The sequence below is a fragment of the Bacillus rossius genome, chromosome 1, assembly GCF_032445375.1.
Source record: "Bacillus rossius redtenbacheri isolate Brsri chromosome 1, Brsri_v3, whole genome shotgun sequence".
Classification (NCBI taxonomy): domain Eukaryota; kingdom Metazoa; phylum Arthropoda; class Insecta; order Phasmatodea; family Bacillidae; genus Bacillus; species Bacillus rossius.
The window spans coordinates 188,299,841-188,323,516 of record NC_086330.1 but is presented as its reverse complement, the minus strand read 5'-3'; the positions used below and the strand labels follow the sequence as shown (position 1 = coordinate 188,323,516).

The 23,676-nt window shown below is 37.3% G+C and overlaps 2 protein-coding genes across 2 annotated transcripts in view; both read left to right on the top strand.

Moving 5' to 3' along the window:
• The window catches only part of LOC134527155 (succinate dehydrogenase assembly factor 4, mitochondrial-like), a 99,733-nt gene extending 93,827 nt beyond the window's left edge, over positions 1–5,906 (top strand). Inside the window, exons 2-3 of the mRNA XM_063359550.1 lie at positions 2,497–2,601; positions 5,537–5,906. Coding sequence (XP_063215620.1) covers positions 2,497–2,601; positions 5,537–5,706 — 275 coding nt within the window. The 3' untranslated portion in view covers positions 5,707–5,906. The remainder of the gene's footprint in view (positions 1–2,496; positions 2,602–5,536) is intronic.
• An 89-nt stretch (positions 5,907–5,995) lies between these two features.
• LOC134527152 (uncharacterized) lies at positions 5,996–21,578 on the top strand. The gene is made up of 2 exons (XM_063359545.1): positions 5,996–7,570; positions 7,877–21,578. Exon 2 carries the CDS (start codon positions 8,635–8,637, stop codon positions 9,892–9,894), a length of 1,260 nt encoding a protein of 419 aa, XP_063215615.1. The 5' UTR covers positions 5,996–7,570; positions 7,877–8,634; the 3' UTR covers positions 9,895–21,578.
• The last annotated feature ends 2,098 nt before the right edge of the window (positions 21,579–23,676 follow it).

Genomic DNA, 23,676 nt, shown 5'->3' with positions numbered 1-23,676 from the left:
GTACTCTCACAGATTTCTGATTTTTTAGATATTCTGAAAAGTTATCTGCTCTTTCGATACTTGCATTGATTAATGTCTTTAAACCACGTTCAACAATACAAATTTTACCTTCCGTTAAAAGTTATTACAAATAAAACAGTATTCTGACATTTTTATTATAAAACTCAAAACAGCAAGAAATAGGTTAGATTAAACACGTGTTTTCACTACGGCGTGGCGCTCAAGACTAACGGTAATTCATTTATTGGGCATACTGACACAAAGCAGATATACGACCCAAGTGACGTACACAATTGAACAGGGGGACAGATGTTGTCTCAAGGTTACACTGGCGTATAAATTAAGGGATTAGATTTCATTCCACCTAATATTCTCATAGTTATACTTATATATACCGATTGAAAAATATTTTTAATTATATAACAGCTTCAGAGATGTATATACGTGGCGTACTTGTGCATATATTGACGATTACAACTTTTACAGTTCTTTGACTCGTTATATCTCAGAAACGATGGCTCTAAGAAAAAAAAAGTATTGATACATTTTTTGTAGAGAATTTAATGATCTACAATTTTTGTCTGAGATAATTTTATGATAAAACTTACCGTTTTGCTGAAAATCCCGAAAAACCAATATTTTTTTTTTAGATTTTTGACCTTTGACCTTGAATGAATTTTTTTGCAGGCACCGGAATGATTCGGAACTTTCAGAGGTTATTTTTAATCATGTTTTAACACATTCAAGACTAGCTTATCATACACTGTTTAATGGGCCCGACTGACGGTTTTTACACTTTTTCACATTTTTTTAGTAAAATAAGTTTTTCTCCTGCATAAACGATTTATATATGGTTAGAAAGTTTGAAATTTTTTCTTGTTAGCTATATATCACTTTAAAATTTTTGAGTACTACCTTTTGTAAAACTTTTTATTGAAAAAGTATTGTTTTGAGTTTTGAAAGAAATTTTTTCTCATATACTAATGCAAGAGTATGTTATATATATATATATATATATATATATATATATATATATATATATATATATATATATATATATATATATATATATATATATTCAAAATGCAACCCAAATAATCGTTCTGAATGAAGTTCAAATACTCGACAACAGATGGCGCCACTACACTTAATTTCCAAGTTGAAGGGTTGGAAAAGCCCTTATATCTTAAAAAACACGCCCTTTAGGTTAAAACGGGAACTTTCTTGTTCGAGGGGGGATAAAGGGCTATCACACTATATAAGTCCTTTTATCGTGCCGGGACTCCTTTTTAAGTTTTATCGGCACGCACATTTTATCAACTTAGTTTTATTATATATAATGATAATGATAATGATGTATCTTGCAACCATTTAAAAACTGTGGAATATTTATGAGCTAGTTGACCATACTTAAGTAAAATATTAACTTTTTATTTAAAACTGAATGTTGTAGTGAGATGGTGATTTTTCTCGGGGTGCTCCCAGTCGCCATCCACTGCATTGTGCTGCTGCTTCAGCTCACCTGCTTCACCCATCCCCTTGCCCCTATTTGCTAGTTATTTGTGTCGAACAGATGTCCAGCTGTAATCCATTCATGTTAACCCACATCATTAATGTATTGTACGTTAAGTACAATAATGAAATAAAAGATTGAGTTGGCAATGACAAAGAAAGGTCGTGCCCTGAAACTGAATAATAAAGAAGCAGTTCAGCTGGAGGTGTATGTGCCCTTGCTTCAGCTCAAACTCGCACTAATTTCTGTGAGTTGGCTGGAGTGACTAGTGACCTGTGGCTGTCTATACCAGCGGTTCCCAATTGTTTCGGCCAGGTAACCCTATGATCAACTTTTCTTTTAACGGAACCCCAACTCCTTGAAAGAAAGTTATTTGACGATAATTGTGCCTGCCTTATATGACATTTGTCCTGACTCACGGAACCCCAGGGTTCCACGGAACACCTTCTGGGAACTGCTGGCCTAGACGACCAGCTGCCACGAGATGGCGACTAGATGCAGCGGTGCAAGTGCTGTGGTTTGAGGGTTTCATGAAGTGCTAGCGTTCTGGGCAGCACTTCATTACGTGTCAGGTTAGCAGAGTTAGTTTGGTAGAATGATCTGTGAAAGGCAGTGGTAGATTCAGAAGCTCATGAAAAGGATGGAAGGAGGAGGTCTGTGTTTAAAAATTATGTTTTTCATAGTTCCTTCCACAAAATACCATTTTATCCAGTGCGAGTTGTGATAAAAATGGATTTGCTGTGTGTCTGTGTGCACAGGTCTGTCATGCATGTCTGTGTGTGCATGCATTCATTCTTGTGTATCTCTGTTTTTCTGTCTCTGTGAGTATGTATGTGCTCTGGAAGAGAGCATTACGACTGCTCTTCTACAAGCACTGCAGCTTGCGTTAGGAACAGATGGCATTGTTTTTCTATTTCTCTGATCCACTTGTTGCCTTTACATTGCAGTACAATTATCACTCCCCCCCCCCGGTTTGTTTTCAGGTTTCCAAGGTTTGAGGCGTTTGTCTGCCAAAACTCAAGATGCAGAAGGATTGTGTAACAAAATTGAAAAACTACAGAAGAAACTGAGAGAAAAAACGCCAATTGGTGAGTTTTTTAAAAATTTTAAAGCAAAATTACGGTTTACAGCCATATATATATATATATATATATATATATATATATATATATATATAAGATAGGTTTTACTCAAGAATAAGAAATACATAAGTATTAAATTTATTGGCAAGAATCAATGCCTAAAAGCAATTAGCAATAAACTTTGAAAAACTTAACCAAAGCATCTCTGGCTTGAGCAACCTTGGTGACCAAGTGTGGCATAGTGTTGTCACCCTTGCCGCTGGGGGCAGGGATGGTCAGAGTGCTCAGAGTGAGACATGTGGAAGGTGTGCATTCATCACCAGGAACCCTCCCCATCTTGTTTGGGCAGTTCACAGTGATAGGTAATCCCTCAGGTCAATTGATATGTAGCATACTAAAATTATTTGTTCCCTCCATTCTGCAGCTGTCGTCATCATGGCCTCATGTTGCTGAAAGGACAGTGTGAGCAAGTGAGAAGGAACAGAAAAGCTAACTAGCGCAATACTTGGCATTTACACATGTATGTAGCCAAACCACTTCAAGACCGTTGTTCCTTCAACAGCTGCCTGGAAGTAGCAGCTGGCACCTGCACATCCGTTCCCCTCTCTTGTAAAACACAGCAATCATAGTGCTGCAGCTGCTTCCCACCAAACCTCCCAAATTTAAACTTAAATTTCTGTTTATTGCTTCCCAAAAGTGATAGCAAGATATTTTTTTTTTTTTTAACTGTTATAAAAAATTGAACTTAATCAACTAAATGCAAACTTCAGACAAGAAGTCAAAGCTAACTTTTCAGTTGTTCAGGAATGCAGAGGCATGGATGTGGTTGGCAGGCGTGAAGTGGCAGCTATTATAACTTGAGACTCTTAGATTTATGTCTGCCGGTAATTTACTCTTGTTTCGGTTTGCTAAACCTCACCAAGGGTAAATCACGACGGAAGACCCCGGGATCTTAGGTTGAATAGTATTGCTTTGTTGTATTCAAAAATGAGAAAGAGGAAATATGCCGACTCGGAAAACTACCGAACAAAAGTTGATAACCTGTTAAGAATTTATATAAATAAGCAATTAAATAAAAAGGTTAGGTAATTGTAACATAAAATACACAGATATCGGGTCAGCCATGACAAAACATATTTATTTACAACACAATAAAGAGTATTAATTGAGTATTCGTACAGTCAAAACAAAAATGGGGCCCCAAAAAAAATATTATTACTTAGTTACATCTTCACAATAATTATTACTTAGTTACATTTTCAAAATAATTAATGTAAATTTAAGATACAGAAAGAATTAAAATATTGCTCAGGAATTAAATGTAGATTACGATGCCAAAGGGGTAGTTTGATGAAATAGTCGATGAAATTGCAAGAAGATACGCGTGGCCGAAACAGGTTAACTACCCATGCTGCATGCTTAGGATTTAGTCGTCGAAAACTTTCCTGGGATATTTGTTGGCGGCTCCCATCGCCGTAGAACCACGGGACAAGCCCTGGGGTGCCCAGATGTTATGGGCAAAGCTTATGGATCACACCTCAGGCATGGGGCAGCGAGAGGTCGCCAACACCCGGACCGCTAAACAAGTTTTTTAACAACAAAAAAATTAAACTATCCCATAAATAATTATAAAACAATGATTCCCGAGGAAAAGGCGGTAAAACTCACCTAATGCGGTAGTAAATACCCAACTTTCGACATGGATGTCGATGGATACGTGACGAGCACAAAAATTTTGAAGTCTACATTATGGCTGACAAAACCAGAAAGGAAAGTACTACCTTTTCCTTTTCAATATGAAGATGACCATAGATATAACAATACGTAGAGATGAGAAACTTAAAATGTTACACCTTCCTGCACTTAAGTGCAATAGCTCAATAATTAATTTTAACCACAATATTAATATAAACAAAAGGAAAAATTAATTTATGATGTTTAAAGTCTTTTGAAGTCCATATGTTTTTCTTTTAAATCCACAAAGCTTAACAAAGACATAAATATATTTTAACAAAAAAAAAAGATTTTTATACAAAAACAATTATTTCTTACAAATTGATACTTAAGATAATAATAATTTCATTATACTTCAAATAAACAAAAAGTTAAAAAAACAATTAGGTATTGCAAAAAGATATAATAAAAAGTAGCCTCCCAGTTTGCATTTAATTAAACAAAATATATAAGCAATAATGGGCGCATGCCCACACAACAAGTGCACAACGGCACATATGCCATCACTGGGCCCGTGCATAACATGTTCTATTTCGTAATGGCGGCATTGGCAGTGGTGAGCCAGTGACTGTCAAACGCTGTGCATGTGAGATAACATAACTGAAATGTGTTCCATGCAATTCAAAGTCATTACTGTCTTTTATCTCTAAAATAACAAATGCTGACATTCTTTCCATTGTCGCTAGCCAGCAGATGCCATACAATCTGTCCCAATCAGGTAGTTGTGCAAGCAGCCTGTCCCAGGATAGGACTGGTTTCCCCCTCACTTGTCACAGTCTAGAATTCAATTCCTCTGTTGTGGAACAAACCCTGTTCTCTTAAAATGGTCCTAAAATAATACACTAACATTTTAATAGCAAAACCATTGATTTTACCACAGGAAACAACTGAAAAATGGACTTTGTGCACTTGTTAAAACTTTTGTGCCGCACCATGTTTGGGCTTGTATTGTAACACAACTACGTGCACTTAATAAGGTATTTTACTTAACAAGAAATTTGCTCTTAAAACTAAAAATAATAAAAAAAACACTGGACTTAGGCTGTATGTAAAAAATGGGATTTTTTGGGTTTGAGAGTATAATTGTTGTAAATTTCAATAACAACCTCTTAAAAACAATTAACCTTATCCTAGAGACTGTGAAGGGTCGTAGAATCAAGAGTTGACTGTATTTGAGATCTGGAGCAGTGGCCATATGTGATTGCAGGTAAGCTGGATGAGCTACAGGAAGGGAAACATCCATTCCAAGAGAAAGAGCCCCTTAAGTTATTCCCGGACAACACGAATCCAGAGACAGGAGAAGTGGGAGGCCCAAAGGGTCCCGAGCCAACACGGTACGGCGACTGGGAGCGCAAGGGCAGAGTCTCCGACTTCTAGTCTCTGGGCCGATCGACAGCTGTGCAGCATAATGTAGTGGCTTTGGGTAACTGTAAAAACTCTACACCTATTATAACTGTACTGATTATATTTATATTTACTAATTAATTATTTATAAATTATATTTATTTTATGTAATCACCAATACTTTTGAGCTTGTGTATAAAATCACTTGTTAAATAAATCATTACTGAACTTAATATGTACTTCAGTTGCTCATTCAGGCAGCCCACTTATGTTGTGGTCGGATGACGAAAACATTTGATCTTCTTCCTATCACTGCCAATCCTAAATCAATTTTTTCTCACTATGACTATTCAGCAAGTGTTTTGTCAAAGTGGTTGTGGCAGGTACTGGAAGGCATACTTAGGAATTTGCCAAATGAATGCTACAGAAGAAGAAAATAGACAGTAAAACACCCCTCACCAAATTGTCGGGGAGGGGCTGTTCTGTATGTAGGAAAATTTTTGTTATGGAAAATCAAGATTGGGTGATAACGATCACTGATACATTTTTAAAAATCAGATATAACTGTTTCAAAATTGATTCTATACCTGCAACGATAATTACACAGCACATCACACATCACTATTTAAAGGAGCACTACTCATATAAGAGCAAAATAAAATAAAAACATAATACATATACAAAACACATTTAAAACTTTACAACATAGTAATGAAATTAATTCAATATGCTGTTTTTTCTCCTAAAATAATAGGCTCCATTTAATTTCATATAACATGAAAATGTGCAAGATATGATGTTCACGTCCAAACATATACAATCTATACATTACAGGACGTGAACGCTCTTTAAGTTGAAAAGTACAGATTACAGTGGAACCTCCCTACTATGAGAGCTGACAATGGCGAGAGAAATCCAGGTACTCGTAATAACTGAAAATAGAAAATCCAAGCCTAAGTTAGAATACTGAGCCTTCCAAAAATATCTTAATATTACCCTGAAGTATTTCAAAATCTACATTGAATTAAAAACAAATTGAACCCCATTTCTCCAAGATAGTAGTGTGAAAAATATCTTTATGCACACCAAAGCCATGTATGTATATGCATATTAAAAATTTGAAAATCTATACTATAATATAACAGTAGTTTTTTTTTCTGTCTGTCTGTTTGTACGCGGTGTTCTACAAAACTACTATACAAATTTTAATGGGGTTTTCAAGTTAACTTGAGCGTAGCAGAGAAAGAAATATAAGCTTTATTTCATCAAAATCGGCTCAAGGAAAGAAAAGAAATCTTAATTTTATGACATACAATATAATCATTATAAGAAGCCATTAAGTTTTGCTATTGTAAGGAACTAAGTAGAGAGTAGAAAAAAATAAAGAATCTGACAGTTTGTAGTGTCGCCATATTTGTTTCAATTTTCAATACCCTTTTTGTATATTACAATTTAAATTACAGAAAAAAATCATGTTTCATAGACACATAAATAGTGAGTGTGTGTCATTTCTCTATGTCCACGAGGTCTCGCCGCGTCAATTTTTCTCCTTGGGGCGAACCCGTCCGCTTCATTAAATAAACAGCTTTTATCGTTGAATGATTTCATGATTTGTTTCATGAAAATCTGCTCTCATAAAAAAGTTAGTTTTATAGACATTCAATAGGTGTCTCTCTCGCTCCCTCTCTGAAAATCAATCTATGAATCGTTACAAATTTATTTCCTTTATTCATATCAGGATCTTTGTTGTGGTTGCGTGTTTCTTCTGGGAATAGTTACAATATGTAAGGTTGTGTTTGGTTGCAAGTTTGTGTTTTATTATTGTATGAGTTTCCAGGTTGGTTTCCATCTCTTCAAGCTGCCAGCAAAGATAAGAAATGATAGCTGAAAGGAATGAGTACGTAAACTAGGTTTCATTGTATTAATATTCACCAATAATGTTACACATTATCTATTTTCCAATTTGATACAACCAAAACATTATGTTTAAGTGTTTTATCTTTTGTTTTAAAACTTGAAATCTGCATATCTGCCGACTACATGTTGAGAATAACTTTAATAATATCTCACCAATAAACTATATACCTTCTGAATCTTGCTATAAATGTGGATGGTTACGAATTTATCTTTGTAGTTTTGTTAATTTTGTAATATATTTTTTTAAGATAACATGGATTTACATATTTTTTTGTTTGTTTTGCAGGTTTGTAAAAAAAATGACTCGAAAAAGGTCTAATCTGTCTTCTAATACTAGAGCAGCAAAAATATTGAAAACTATTAGATCTCAAGAAACTAATGAAGAAAGAAACGAACGACTAAGCTCTCAGCGGAAACGTCAGTCATCGTCTCGCGCCTCCGAGACTTTCACTGAAAGAGAATGCAGGTTGAGCACTGACCGTGAACGCCACAGGTTGTCTCGCACTTCGGAAACATTTACAGAAAGCGAATCCCGTCTGACAGTTGACCGTGAGCATCATAGGTTGTCTCGCGCCTCCGAGACTTTTACTGAAATAGAATGCAGGTTGAGCACTGACCGTGAGCACCACACATAGTCTCGCGCTTCGGAAACATTTACAGAAAGCGAATCCCGACTGACAGTTGACCGTGAAAACCATAGGTTGTCTCGTGCCTCCGAGACTTTTACTGAAAGAGAATGCAGGTTGAGCACTGACCGTGAACGCCACAGGTTGTCTCGCACTTCGGAAACATTTACAGAAAGCGAATCCCGTCTTGACAGTTGACCGTGAGCATCATAGGTTGTCTCGCGCCTCCGAGACTTTTACTGAAATAGAATGCAGGTTGAGCACTGACCGTGAGCACCACACATTGTCTCGCGCTTCGGAAACATTTACAGAAAGCGAATCCCGACTGACAGTTGACCGTGAGCACCATAGGTTGTCTCAAGCCTCCGAGACTTTTACTGAAAGAGAATGCAGGTTGAGCACTGACCATGAGCGCCACATGTTGTCTCGCGCTTCGGAAACATTTACAGAACGCGAATCCCAACTGACAGTTGACCGTGAGCGCCATAGGTTGTCTCGCGCCTCCGAGACTTTAACAGAAAGAGAATGCAGGTTGAGCACTGACCGTGAGCGCCACTTGAATTTTGATCAATTATGGTACTTGCTAAACAGAATTTCCTTTTCATCTGAAGACTCTGATGATACCCAAGAAGCAGTTATGGAGCATGAAGTCATTCCTTGGGTTGATAATGAAGAGAGTGCATTTACTTATACAGAAATGATTAACTGTGCTACCTTTGCTTCAATCGGGGGAATGATTGTTATCTGTCCGTTTTGTAATGCTATGAAGTGGCAAAAAGAAACAAGTGGGATGTGTTGCTCTAATGGAAAAGTGAATATCGAAATTTTTAACAACCCCTCTGAGATCTTGAAAGCACTACTAAATGGTGACCATCCACAATCACGACACTTTTTAGAAAATGTTCGAGCATTCAATAGTGCCTTTCAAATGACATCCTTTGGAGTAAAACAAATATCAGAGGGAAATTTCATGCCTACCTTCAAGATTCAGGGTCAGGTTTGCCATCTTATAGGTTCGCTGCTGCCTGAAAATGAGCCAAAGTTTCTTCAGATATATTTTGTGTCAGACTATAAAGAACAGGCAAATATTAGGAACCAAAACTTTCCACAGTTAAATGGTCCCCTTATCAATATTCTTCAAAATATGCTGCATCAAGTGAATCCATATGTGCAAAGTTTTAAATCCGCATTGGAATCTATTCCACCAGAAAAAAACAATGATTACAAATTTGTCATTAACGCAGACAACCGACCCACTACTGAACATCGTGGCAGATACAATGCTCCAGTCATAAATGAGGTTGCAGCTATTTTAGTAGATCAAGAATGTGAACGTCGTGATATCGTGTTGCGCACTCAAGACGATCGCCTTCAATGCATCTCCGAAACACACCGGGCTTTTGACACATTGCAGTACCCATTAATATATTGCCATGGCGAAAATGGATACAATTTTGGGATACCTCAATTTAACCTTAGCACAAGAGAGCCCAATATGAATAAAAAAGTATCAGCGCAACAGTTTTATGCTTTTCTTCTGCAAGTAAGACACGATAGCTTTGTCTACTTGCAAAGATTTCGGGGGTTTTTCAGTCAGTTTATAGTTCAATATGTATGTCAAAATCGAGACGGAGTGCTTAGTGTACATACGGACCAACCAAACACAATTGCGCGCTGAAGAATATGTGCATTTACGAGATGATATGCAACAAGATGCTTACTTAGAGAATCTCGGCCGTTTAGTGATCCTTCCATCCAGCTTCACAGGCGGGTCACGTTATATGCACGAGCGTACGCAAGATGCATTCTGCTATGTCCAAAAATATGGCCGCCCAGATCTATTCATCACATTTACCACAAACCCAAAATGACCTGAAATCACACAAGCACTTTTGACAGGTCAAGCATCTTATGATCGTCATGATGTGGTTGCGAGAGTATTCCATTTAAAATTGAAATTATTGGTGGATTTACTCACTAAAGAAAATGTTTTTGGGTCAGCATTGTTTTATGTACAGTGTTGAATGGCAGAAACGTGGCCTTCCTCATGCACATATCCTACTCTGGTTGCATAAAAAAATATGTCCCATTGATATCGACAGTTTGATAAGTGCCGAATTTTCTGATCCCAAAGAGGACCCAGTGCTTTACCACATCGTAAAAACACATATGGTGCATGGCCCCTGTGGTACCATAAATAGGAGCTCTCCCTGCATGAAAGGTGGCCGCTGTATGAAAATGTATCCCCGCGCACTTACAGAGCACACACTAAAAGGTGAAAATGGATTTCCCATGTATCGACGTCGATCCCCAGAACAGGGCGGGTTCACTGGAGAAAGTAGAGAATGCGGGCAGTAAATTACAATCATTAATAGCTGGATTGTTCCTTACTCGCCCTTACTCTCTAAAACGTTTTGTGCACACATCAACGTGGAAATTTGCAACAGTGTTTCGGCAATAAAGTACATTTGTAAATATGTAAACAAATGGAGCGACCAAGGGGCATTTGCTCTGCAAGGAACCGACCGAGACGAAGTTACCAGGTACCAAACCGGACGCTACATAAGTACCTCTGAAGCCATATGGCGAATACTAGGATTCTCTATACACGAGCGACATCCCACGGTCATGCATCTGGATGTTCATCTGCAAAATGGTCAGCGGATATACTTTGACCCTGGAAATGTAAGAAACCCTGTGGAAAATCCTAGGCAAACCTCACTTTTGGCTTTTTTAAAGCTGTGTCAAGAAGATGATTTTGCAAAAACGCTAACCTACGAAGAAGTACCATCTTATTACACTTTTGACAAGCGAAGACGTGTTTTCAATCGTCGACGACGCGGTCAGCTGGTGGATGGATTTCCAGGAGTGTGTAGAGATGCTGCTTTAGGGCGAGTGTACACAGTTCACCCCAACAATGGCGAATGCTATTACTTGCGCATGTTATTGCATACTGTTCGAGGGCCCACTTCATTTACCTTTTTGAAAACAGTCAATGGCGAAGAGCATGCAACATTTCAAGCAGCTTGCAGGGCACTCTATTTGCTTGAAGGAGACCAACATTGAGACGAAACTCTTGAAGAGGCCTGTGTTAGCGATAGTCCCAAACACTTTCGTCATTTGTTCGCTGTGATGTTGGTGTTCTGTGGTGTTTCAGATCCTTTGGCATTATGGCAAAAATACAAGACATCTTTCTGAAGACTTCATATGCCTCCTACAACACAATTCAGACAAGGAAATTGATACGAATGACGAAAGAGCAATCAATAGTTGCCTTTTTTCCATTCAAGAAATTGTGTTTTCGATTGGGGGCAACTCCGTAAGTGAATATGGCCTTCCTGTTCCCCAAATTCTATCCGATCAACCACGCCTCAATCGCGAATATGTTGCTGAGACTAGCTACAATACTGCAGCATTGACCACCACAGTAAATGACCAGTGTGGTCGTTTCAATCTAGAACAAATGGATATATTTCAAACAGTCATACGAAGCGTACTTCATAATGAAGGGAAGCTATTTTTTTTGGACGGCCCCAGTGGTACTGGAAAAACCTTCGTGACAACAGCAATTCTCGCTGAGATCAGGCGACAAGGTAAGATTGCCCTGGCAGTGGCTTCATCAGGAATTGCAGCTACTTTACTCCCTGGTGGAAAAACAGCTCATGCTATGTTAATTCCAGTCAATTTAGACTCTAATGAAACCCCAACATGTTCGATAACAAGAAATTGTGATATGGCAAAAGTGTTACAAGATTGCTCTCTAATCGTTTGGGATGAATGCACGATGGCGAATAAAAAAGCAGTTGAAGCTGTGGACAGGACACTACGGGACATTAGGCGCGATGAAAGGCCAATGGGGAATGTCAAACTACTCTTTTCTGGAGATTTTCGGCAAACTCTACCAGTTGTAAGTCGAGGGATTAGAGCCGATGAAATCAAAGCTTCACTGAAGAATTCTTACCTCTGGCCTCAAATAAAAAAAACTGCAATTAACAATTAACATGAAAGCACAGCTGGGTGGTAATTCTCATGCGGAAGAATTTTCCGGTGTTCTATTAAAACTTGGAGAAGGTGCCCTCCCTGAGCAACACGGTCAGGTGACGCTTCCAGAAATACTTGGCAGAGTCGTATCTTCGGAAGACGAACTCATATGTTCGGTATTCGGGGATCTGTCAAACATACAACATCAGGAACATGCGTGGTTATGTGAACGTGCCATACTCACTCCAAGAAATGACCAAGCTGCTGCAATCAATGAAAAATTTTTAAACGAATTGAATGGGGCTGAAGTGGTTTACACATCGTTTAACAGCGTCCTTAATCAGGACGACTCCACTAATTATACAGTTGAGTTTTTGAGGTCTCTCACTGCAAGTGGTCTTCCTGTTCACAAAATTGTTCTCAAAGTCGGTGTTCCAAGAATGCTTCTGAGGAATCTTACTCCCCCAAAATTGTGTAATGTAACCCGACTTAAAGTAACTGCTCTACAACGATATATAATCAAAGCTGAGATTCTTACTGGATGTGGCTCAGGTGAAACTCTTTTCATACCACACATACCGACCATCCCGAATAACTTCCCGTTCGGGTTCAAGCGCACACAGTTTCCAATAGCAGTTTGTTTCGCGATGACAATAAATAAGTCTCAGGGTCAGAGCTTAAGGCAGCTGGTGTAGACTTAAGGTCTGATTGTTTTTCTCACGGTCAGATGTATGTAGCTTGCTCGCGGGTCAGTAATGCAGACAATCTTTACATTCTAGCTCAAGACGGGAAAACAGTAAATGTGGTTTACAAAGAAATTTTATGAAATGTCTTTCCGACATTACATTTGAAAGTAGAAACATATTTACCCAAAATTTAGGTAGTAACATATTTTTATTGCAAAGACTTAAATAGAGGTGAGAAAAATTATCATTTGTGAACATAAGAAAACTACTACAACTGTATCAACTGTTATGTTATAATGTTTACATTACTAAATGGTGCAAGATAATACAAAATGCCATGCGGAAAATGTCGTGGGCAGCAGCTACGTATAGTTATAGGTATAGGGCTATGCATGCTGATTTTTCATATACTGCATGGATGCGAACATGTAAGAATAATCTATTTATCTTACTAGAATAAAACCGTAGTTCTTTTTTTGTCTGTCTGTTTGTACGCGGTGTTCTACACAACTACTATACGAATTTTAATGTGGTCTTGCGTATAACACTCATTACTTAATTATTTGCCTTCAATGCAGTTACCTTATTTCACGTCCAGCGAAGCGGGCGGGTTCAGCTAGTGATAAATATTAAAGCAACATCAAACAAGCCACATAAATGCATCCATACCTCATTGTTGTAACTATTTGTATTATTATTTCAGGAACACTACAAATAAGAGGCCGAACCATTTTAGCACAGCCATTATCATTGCTGGCGGTTGCAGAAGCAGCTTCGCCAAGTTGTGCATCATGTGTAATTACCTGTAATAACACAGATTTGATAGGATGCATACTGTGTTATTTTAATGTAGTATTACACTAATGCAATATAAGCCTGCCGAGTTTTCTCATACTAACCTCTACGAAGTGAGCTGTCTCCCAGTTTTCTTATACTCCCCATGGTACCTCAAGAACATCCTGTATTGTCATACTGGCACTCTCATTTTCATTGTTGGTTGTCGCAGAAGTAGCTTTGAAGAAAGTTCTGCTTCTTTTTTCTCTCTTCATTGTTTATTTCTGTACCACATGCCAATTCTACGAGGGTTATTTTTTTTTCAACCTCCGATCGGCTGTAATAAAAAAACGGGAATGAATTGGGAAATTATTTTAATGTCAAAAGAAACGTACATCTTTACTCTATTTTTCTACATAATCACCGTGCAGATTGAGGCATTTGTCGTACCGATGCACCAGCTTTTTAATACCCTCTGCATAAAATGATGCCTCCTGCCTATTCAGAGCCACGTTTTAACAGTGCTCTGCAGTTCATCATTGGTGTTGAAGCGTCGTCCTCCAAGCCACTTTTTCAACGTGGGGAAAAGGTGATAGTCACTCGGTGCCAAATCCGGACTGTAAGGAGGGTGATCAAACACTTCCCATCGAAATCTTGCAAGGAGTTGTTGTGTTACGGCGACAGAAGCAAGACAACACCAGATGTCAGCATTCCTCTCTGCATGTTGCATATCGACTGTCTTAGCCGTCGTAGTGTCGCGCAGTATGCAGCAGCATTGATTGTTGTCCCTGGCTCCATGAAATCAACCAGTAGCACACCTTGGTGATCCCAGAATTTTTTAGCCATCTGTTTCGTGGTGCTGAATGTCCGTTTGAACTTTTTCGGCTTGTTTGGAGAATAGGTGTGCATCCACTGTTGTGATTGAAGTTTTGTTTCTTCATTTTCGTAATGAATCCATGTTTCATCACCTGTCACAATTTGAGTCAAAAAGTGTTCACAATCGTCTGCGTAACGCAGCAAAAACGACAAGGCTGATGCCATTCGCCGCTCCTTGTTGATGTCAGTCAACATCTTGGGTACCCATCGGGCACAGATTTTCCTGTATCTGAGATTGTCTGTAACAATGGCGTATAGGGCTGACCTTGAAATGAGCAGAAATTGTTCAGACAGTTCTGAAATCGTGAATCGACATCTCTCACGAACAACTGCATCAACTCTCTAAACTGTTTTATCTGTTGCTACCGACTTCCTTCCTTGGCCACCTTCATCATGAACATCAATACGGCCTTCGCGGAATTTCCGACACCACTCTCGCACAACGCCATCGCTCATAAAGTTTTCACCGTACACAACACTCATTCGGCGATGGATTTCAGCTGCAGTGTGCCCTTCTGCCTGTAAGAAATGGATGACTCCACGCAGCTCGCATTTCGCCGTACAGTTTATCGTTGCAGCCATGTTGACATTCCCATAACCAAGCTTCAACTGAGGTGTGAGTTGGCCGCTCCACATGGTTGGTGGAAGGGGGTAAACACTACGAGACGTGTCGATTCGTGTACGAGCGATTAGGGTATCGATTAATGGGCATGCCATGGAGAAATGAAACTGTAATCACACTGCAGGGCACTGTTAAAACGTGGCTGAATAGGCAGGAGGCATCATTTTATGCAGAGGGTATTGGAAAGCTGGTGCATCGGTACGACAAATGCATCAATCTGCACGGTGATTATGTGGAAAAATAGATTAAAGATGTACGTTTCTTTTGACATTAAAATAATTTCCCAATTCATTCCCATTTTTTTATTACAGCCGATCGGAGGTTGAAAAAAAAATAACCCTCGTAGCATGTATCTCCCTCTTTGCATCAATCCAGACATCGTTAAAATTTACAAAACATCTATTACTTACTTATTACATTCCAACAGCTGTTTGATTTCACAATATTATTACTGTACAATCACCATAATATCACTTGGTTCTTTTTAAATCAAGAAAGAAAATACACATAAAATTTTCTTTAAACAGAACCAACCGCCAAATGTCACTCGGTTCAGTTTAAATAAAAGTAGAAAACCTCTATGCAAAATGGTTGTTGGTTCAAGTGCTCACAGATAGCAGCAGAGCCTAGATATCACTTGGGTCTATTTTTTTAAAGAATTTTGTGTGTTTCATGCATTCAGTTATGGGTATATCTCAAAAATGTAAAAAATGGCGCTTGGTTCTTTTTATATAAAAGCCGTCCAATTCATTGCTTGTGTACATAAATGTGTGTTAAGTGTTAAGCGTTAAGCTTCAAATAAAGCTTCCTTGCACTAGTTAGGTTGTATGTATATAAGGTCATACATGTTAAATTTTTTAGGTACTGACTATATACCTAAATAAATAATATCACATGTCTAAAAATAATTGAATTTTGCTAACAGTGTGGAATTAGTAATCCTGGGTCAAACAAATATTTTATCTACAATAAGTAATACAATATTCAATTTGAAAAAAATTCAAAATTCGGGAATTATTTTGCATTCGATTCGATTTTTAAAATGCTGATTCGCAGACCTCTACAAAACACATGCGTTTGGTGTCAAGTAAGAAAAATAATTTGCCACTGGATTATTTTGTGAAGAAAAGAGAAACATATGTGATTTCTACAACAGCAGGTAGTTCGTCTGTGCCATGTCCAAGTACATCAGATGCGGCAAAGCAAAAATTGTATGGTGTATAGCAACTGTAATGAATCACTTATCATTTCGTAGTGCTGTATCTCTGGCATCATCACTGTCCCTCATGTTTCCTGACAGCAGTGTTGCCAGTAAAATGCAGATGCAAAGAACTAAATTAGCCTATATTGCACCATATTTCAGAGATAAACTTACGAACTCCCTCGAAGTGTGTGACTACATAGTTATTGCATTTGACGAGAGTTTAAATAAAGTTTCTCAAAGGCAGCAGATGGATATTCATGTGAAATTTTGGAATGAAACTAAATCTGAGGTTACTAGCAGATACTTAACTTCTGCATTCCTGAATTGTACATGTGCCAGTGATCTGTTGAATTCCCTTCAGGAATTAGTGGGATCTCAGCTTCTTAAAAAAACCATACAAATTTCGATAGATGGTTGTAATGTTAACTCAAAAGTTGAGATCTTGAAGCTGCTTTGCATGATGGGAGTGCAGATGCACCTCATTTACTTAATTTGGCTACATGTAGCCTGCATACATTACATAATGCATTTAGGGTTGGATTTTCTGCAACTGGCTGGAAGCTAGTACAGTTTTTGCATCTATACAATTTGTTCAAAAACTCTCTTCCAGAAGAGGAGACTTCATTCGGTACTCAAAGTCAAATAGATTCCCCTTGAAATTTTATGCGGTTAGGTGGGTGGAAAATGTTAAAGTTGCTTCCAGAGCTCAGGAAATACTACCAGATTTGGTTACATATGCTGATGGGTTAACCAAAGAGAAAAAAGTCCCCAATTGTGAAAGTTTCAAAATTGTGTGAGAGTTATTACAAGACAAATTATTAGGGCCAAAGCTGGCTTTCTTCAGTGCTATGGCTACTGAAGTGGAACCCTTTTTAAAAGAATTCCAAAGTAATGTCCCATTGGTTCCTTTCCTTCACAGTGCTCTCCATTCAATGTTAAAATCAATCATGGAAAGATTTGTAAAAGAAGATGTGTTTAAAAAGAAAGAGCTTTCAAAGATTGATTTGTCAGCCAGTGAAACCGTTATCCCTGCAATGAATATTGATTTGGGTTTTGCTACAAGATATGCTTTAAGGAAATTGTAGACTTACTTCTCTTCAAACAAGATTGTGCAAAATTTTACAAATACTTTGCTATCAAGATTCTCTAAGTCACCTCTGGCATACAAATTAGCTAAGTCTGTAACCTGTCTGGATCCACTCGTCATTGCTAATAGTAGAGCATTGGCACAACAGAGAATGGTCAACCTTCTTAAAACACTTTTTGAAAAAGGATGGATCCGTGGATTATTTGCAGAGAAAAAAAAAGTGATTTCCAAATAATCTGTAATTTGCCAAAAATTCAAGAATGTGTTGAATCATACACAAGAAGTAATTCAAGTTTGGACCATTTCTGGATGACAGCCGTTGGATTGAGTGAGCTCTTTCCAAATTTTATGTCACTTGTAAAAATTGTGCTTATCTTATCTCATGGTAATGCATCTGTAGAGAGGCTTTTCAATCAATGCTGAGTGTGTTGTAGAAAATCAGCTTGAAGAAAGCTTAATAGCTTTGCGACAAGTGTATGACAATGTGTCAATTCTGGGCAGTATAAATAATCTTCTGATAGATTAAAGTCTTAACCATTCTTGTAAAAATGCTCATTCAAGATACAAAGAACATTTAGAACTGAAGAAAAAAAGAATGCAAGAAGAAATTACCAATGCTCAAGTCAAGAAACAAAAGGTTTTGGAGATCAAGGAACTGGAGGCAAAAAAGGCCAAACTACTTGCTGAAGCAGCAAATATGGCTTCATTAATTAAAGCCGAAATTGCAATGAAAAACAGTAAAAGGTATGCATATTTTGTGTGAATAAGTTGAGTTCGGCAAATATTAAATTGTTTTAATGGTTGTGTTATAAATAGGGCTACTTATTATCTAATTACAGCAAAACCCATTATTTACCTTTTTCATGGGGGCAAAGTAAAAAAGTGTAAAAAGCAGGAAAGTGGAAAAGTAAGAAATACGTGTTAATTAAAATACAGTCGCATTCTGCAGTGTTCAGAACAAATACGGGCTACATTACACATACGCATTGCACCACATAAAAAAAAAAAGAAAAAAGAAAAAAAGGAGCTGCAAATTGATGGAAATTTACTGTCAATAGCGCGCCGTGCACGGAGAAAGGTCATTGTACTCCATCAGCTGTTGTTACGGCGCGGCGTAGCCGCCGGCTGGCTCTCTCTGTTCTCTGAGCTGCGCATGCGCAGTATAACTCACTCAACGCTCCAACCAGACTCGTGACCTTCCATCAGCAGCCAGCCAATAGATGCGAGCTTAGCGGAAAAAAATATAAGCTCCATCTCCCGTGTACCAGTTTATTGGTATACGCACCAGCTTTCTTGCTGCTGTGACATGTTCAAGTTTACGTTCATCTTGATGTCTTGATACCAATAATTAATTATTTACGATCCCCAGAAATAAATGGTTAGTTTAAAAAATATGAGTCAACTGTACAGTACTTCCGAAATTATAAAATATGTATAAAACAGTTACCAAGACTCCGCTCATTTTATCTTGTGAAGTTTATGTCTCGTACCAGTATTTCGGCTAAGTTGTGACATAAACACAGTATCAGAACTTACAATCAGCCACGTAATACTCCCGACATTCCCGTTACGTTTATACATTCGTATGTTTACGTTTTTCCGTAGTACATTTTAGATTGTCTCCTGCTATGATTGCTCAGACCTTTACATGCCTAGGCTTAAATTATTACATGTTTAGAAATAAAAGCAACTTTTCATGTTATAAAATATGTATATTTTGCGATTTAAAATGTTCATTGCTGACTAAAAACGTTATGTTTTTCACAATGTTTTTAGGCCTACTAGCTAATCTTATCTACACTTAAAGTATCCACGGTATTTTTTTATTTGAGCAAATATATTGTGTGTTTATTATTATTTTATTGATATAAAATATAAAATAAATGTAAACACGGGGCTTACGACACTGCCATCAGTGTCGAGTTTTTATTTTTACGTTTGATTAGCTCAAGTGTTGTTTCTGCACGAATAGGATATAATTTCGATCGAAAATACATCAGCATAATATATAGTCACGGCAGGTCATTTCCCGTGGCAGCAGGACATGACAACAGCAATTCATTTCCTGCGGCAGCGGTGGGAAAAATGGAAGGGGGAGGGGGGATAGCCACAAATGGACGTAATTTGGCCTCGCTGGTTCGTACGTACAACTCGGTCGTAAGGACAAATTTTTGAGAACCGTGAGTGTACGTAGAATTGAGGTTTCACTGTATGTGATTAAAATATCGTCCAGAAACTCGACAGCGCTCGCAGCGCAAATAGAGCCAGCACTTATTCGCCATCTTGTAATGTGTTTGTTGTGGTTTTCAATATGAATGCAATCTTTGACGCATTTCACATGTTTATTCTTGGACAATTCTTTTACAGTTTCATCATCTATGGCGATTGCACCTAGTTATGGTTGTTACGTGACGTAAATAGCGGGATGGTTTTGATTTTTGAGACGTAATTCACGTTAAGTATTGTATTGGACTAAATGGGAACTAAACGGGACCTGAAGAATATAGTGCAAATAACGGGAAAACATAAATAACGGTAACGTAACTAATGGTAACGTAAATAAGGGGTTTCGCTGAAATTGTAATACCTAGGCTATACAGTACTGTTTAATTTTGGTGACTTGAGATTATAAATTTTTATGTTGGTGGTAGGTTTTGTTTTTTTTAAGTTCATTGATTTAATTTTTAAGCCTATAGTTAAGTTGTTTATTGTTTAACGCCAATAAAACATCATATTGTGTGTGCTTTGTGTAACAAAAATGAAAATTGTATGCAAATATTGATAAAAACCACCCTTGAAAAACCTGGAAAAAAACAGGAATTTTATTATCCCAGAAGAGTGGCCACCCTGTCAAAGCCAAACAAAATAGACAAGGCATATTGTCCTGCCCACTTCCTTCCCCAAACTAACCTGCTAGTGATTCAGTTTGTCAACCTAGCCACGTGGTGTTTCGTTTTTTTCAACTAACCGTGTTTTTGCTTGTTGGAGATGTCATTTAAATACTTACACTTAAGAGGCCACTCCAGTCCAGGAGGCATTTCATGTTGGCGTTTAGTTCCTTATAGCATTAAGCTTGAGTTCCTTGGATTAGTATAGGAAGGGAACCCTCACACCCAACCCGTCCTTCTTCCACATCTTAGGCTCAGCGCACACGGAGCAACTGTTTTGTGACAACAGTCGCAAAACGGTCGAGCTCACAACGGTTTTGTGACCACGACATCGCACGGGGGTGCGGAACTGCACACGAGGCGATCGGTTTGAGACCAGTCTCAAACCAGTTGCATGCAACTGTGGATCCCGGGTCGCAGTTGCATTGTAACCTTCGTCTCAAACAGGGCCTTAGACAGACATCACGACACGACAACACTCCAGCTCCCCCGCCGATACACCTACACGTAAATTATTAAAATGACTACAAATGCGGCACTACCTAAATACGTATCTGTGTCCTTGCTAAAACATATACACAGCACCCTGCTGCCGGTTCAATGATTCAAGTCAAAGTCTGCCGGGGTACAGTCTCTCGTGGTTTTTTTAAAGTAATTATTTCGCATATTTCCAATGTGACTCACGGATGAATGACGATTTTTGCGCCGGATAATTTTATGTTATAAAATGTTCACTTTTATGAGACAAAAAAAAAGTGCTCTTGGGCGCTCAGGCTTTTTCCGTATAACAATACGCAATATGGCAGTAATGAAACTTGCATATCATAGAATTGGATCATTACTAATTTCAAGTATTTGAAAGAAAGGCGTACACGTCTTAATTGCGCCAAATAAAGACGAAATAATTTAGAAATTGAATACGCCGCATTAATGACATTGTGGACAAAACTAATTGTAAAGGGGAAAAACGGCAGAGGTTCTGTGTGTGAAGTACGAAGGCAAACTAAAATTGTTTCGTAAACTTATTTCGGTATAGTGGAAACATATATGTACAGCTGTAACATGTCATATTTGTGTATAGCAATTAACATGTTGCCGAAATTAATGTTATTTTACTTTGTGAATGTTATTGCAGAATAAGTAAACAAAGTGAGTGCTAATTTTAATTTAATTTAATATTTTATGAAAAGACTAGGTAATGTAATTTTTTTTTAATTTATCAAGCCCTATGTGGGTATCAATTAAAACATATTTTATCTACGTTTGTAGTGAGGGTAAATGGTAAGTATAGATACTCACTTGTAGAGAAACAAAAGTAGGGAAAATTTGTTACGGCATAACTACGTTTCGTTTGGAACAAATTTTAGAACATTCTGTACCAAGACATGCTCAATGACAGATGTGTTTTAGAAATGTCCCACAAACTGAACGTTTCAAGCTGAATATTTGTGTATAATTGGGACGTAAATCAGCTAATTGCGAAAGAGCGAGTCTACATGAAGAACAGATTTGATCATTCGTGAACGATTATAGTGATTAAGAAGTTCGTCTTGAGTTCCCAGAACGTTGAATATATATTTGTAAAAGATAACTGGTTAAAAATCGTCCACTACGAGTAAGGCCTATAGAAAGTTGATCGTTTTGACTTCAATAGGCCTTTGGATAATTCAGGGTAAATAGAATTACGTTACTCTACACATCGCCAAAAGAAAGAATTTGAATGAACATCAAAAGTTTACGAGAAATATATACTACAGGAACTAAAGTCTCTTCAGCTAATTAACTAACGAAATATCATTCTTTGATTGACCAGGACAAGAAGATACCTTCAAAAGCGAACGGACGAAGCAGAAAACTGAACTACTCAAGTGATACTGTGATTCAATTCCCGTGAATATTCATTCATCGCAGATCGACAGTCAAAATCGTCGTGAGCAAGAAAATATGAAGAAATCATCTTTCAAGTAAATTCCGATTTATTGATTTTGCCAAGGTTGATCAAGTGGGACACATATCGGATGCATGAACTTCACTGCAATTAGAGCAATCAAAAGGTATATTGGTATGAGTATAAAGTTATACGACGAGGTGCGTAAAACTAGGTGCACAAGTTTTCAAATGTTTATTGTGTTCAAGATTTCCCAAAGAGTAGGTACCCCTGAAATATTTTAGGTAAAGAACTGAGCTAGTTTGAAAGTATTAAATTTAATATAATTTACGAATCAAATCATATTGTATTCTGATAGGACATAATTACGTAATGGACAGTATTTCACATTGAAGTTGAAGATAGTTCGTTGCAACTCGTAATAGATTTTCGCACTCATTCTAACTTCATTCTTCAATTATTAAATATATTATTTCATAAAATTTGTAATTATTTTAAACCACCTTATCATTGAAATATCTCTCATTCGTGGAGTAGGTACTTTTTAATATTGTTGAAAGGTCCTATTACAGAATTATTTTAAGAAGATTAATATTACCGAATTTGACTTCCAAGCGTGGAGCTTATTTTACGTAACTTGTTATTCAATTAAATTAAACTGTATGTTATATTACAGGAATTGGCACACGTCTTGGCTACATGAAAATAGATAATAGTTATACACTATGCAAAAACCTCAATTGTTCGTTCCCCGAAACTGTATTTTACACAGCATATAAAAATATTTAGAAATTTTAACAAACCGTAATATTTCATTTAAAGATATATATAAATCAGTAAGTGAAATAGTAAATACGTCTCAATAAAATATATGTTTTTATAATAGGTAAAATGACGACCTGCCCATTCAAAACAGCCTAATTTTATTCAAATAGTACATACATCATCTACAGTTCAACATACACGAGGTTTTCATTTATAATATCCAGAAAAAATAATAACCAAGTTACATTAAAATATATACATATATTCATACAAAATGTGTATGTGTACGTGTAAATATATATGATGTGAAAATCAATAATTTTATACGATTAACTACATGCTATGATAAATCAATTCTCAGGCACAGGTGTAATAATTACATTTAAATGTCGATATTTGGAACATTTTACGCAATTGAAATGCTCAAGTAAAGAAATATAACAATTCAGGGAGAAAACCCATCAATATCTATTTCTAAATATAATTCAAAGTTTTGTTATAACACAAGTTGTTGCATGCTGTATTCGATACTTGGTTCAAACGTTATTTCCACCTTGTCGTTTGTTTGCGTCAAAGTGGGATCGGGCAAGATCAAGTAAATAATACACAAGAGATGTTCATAATAACATTTCATGTGTGCTATCGTCGACCGGTATAGACCGTTATGCAATGTTGCAGAACCGACCAAA

Excerpts from the sequence above, each read along its gene's own strand:
- LOC134527152 (XM_063359545.1), top strand. The coding sequence starts at position 8,635 with ATGTTGTCTCGCGCTTCGGAAACATTTACAGAACGCGAATCCCAACTG.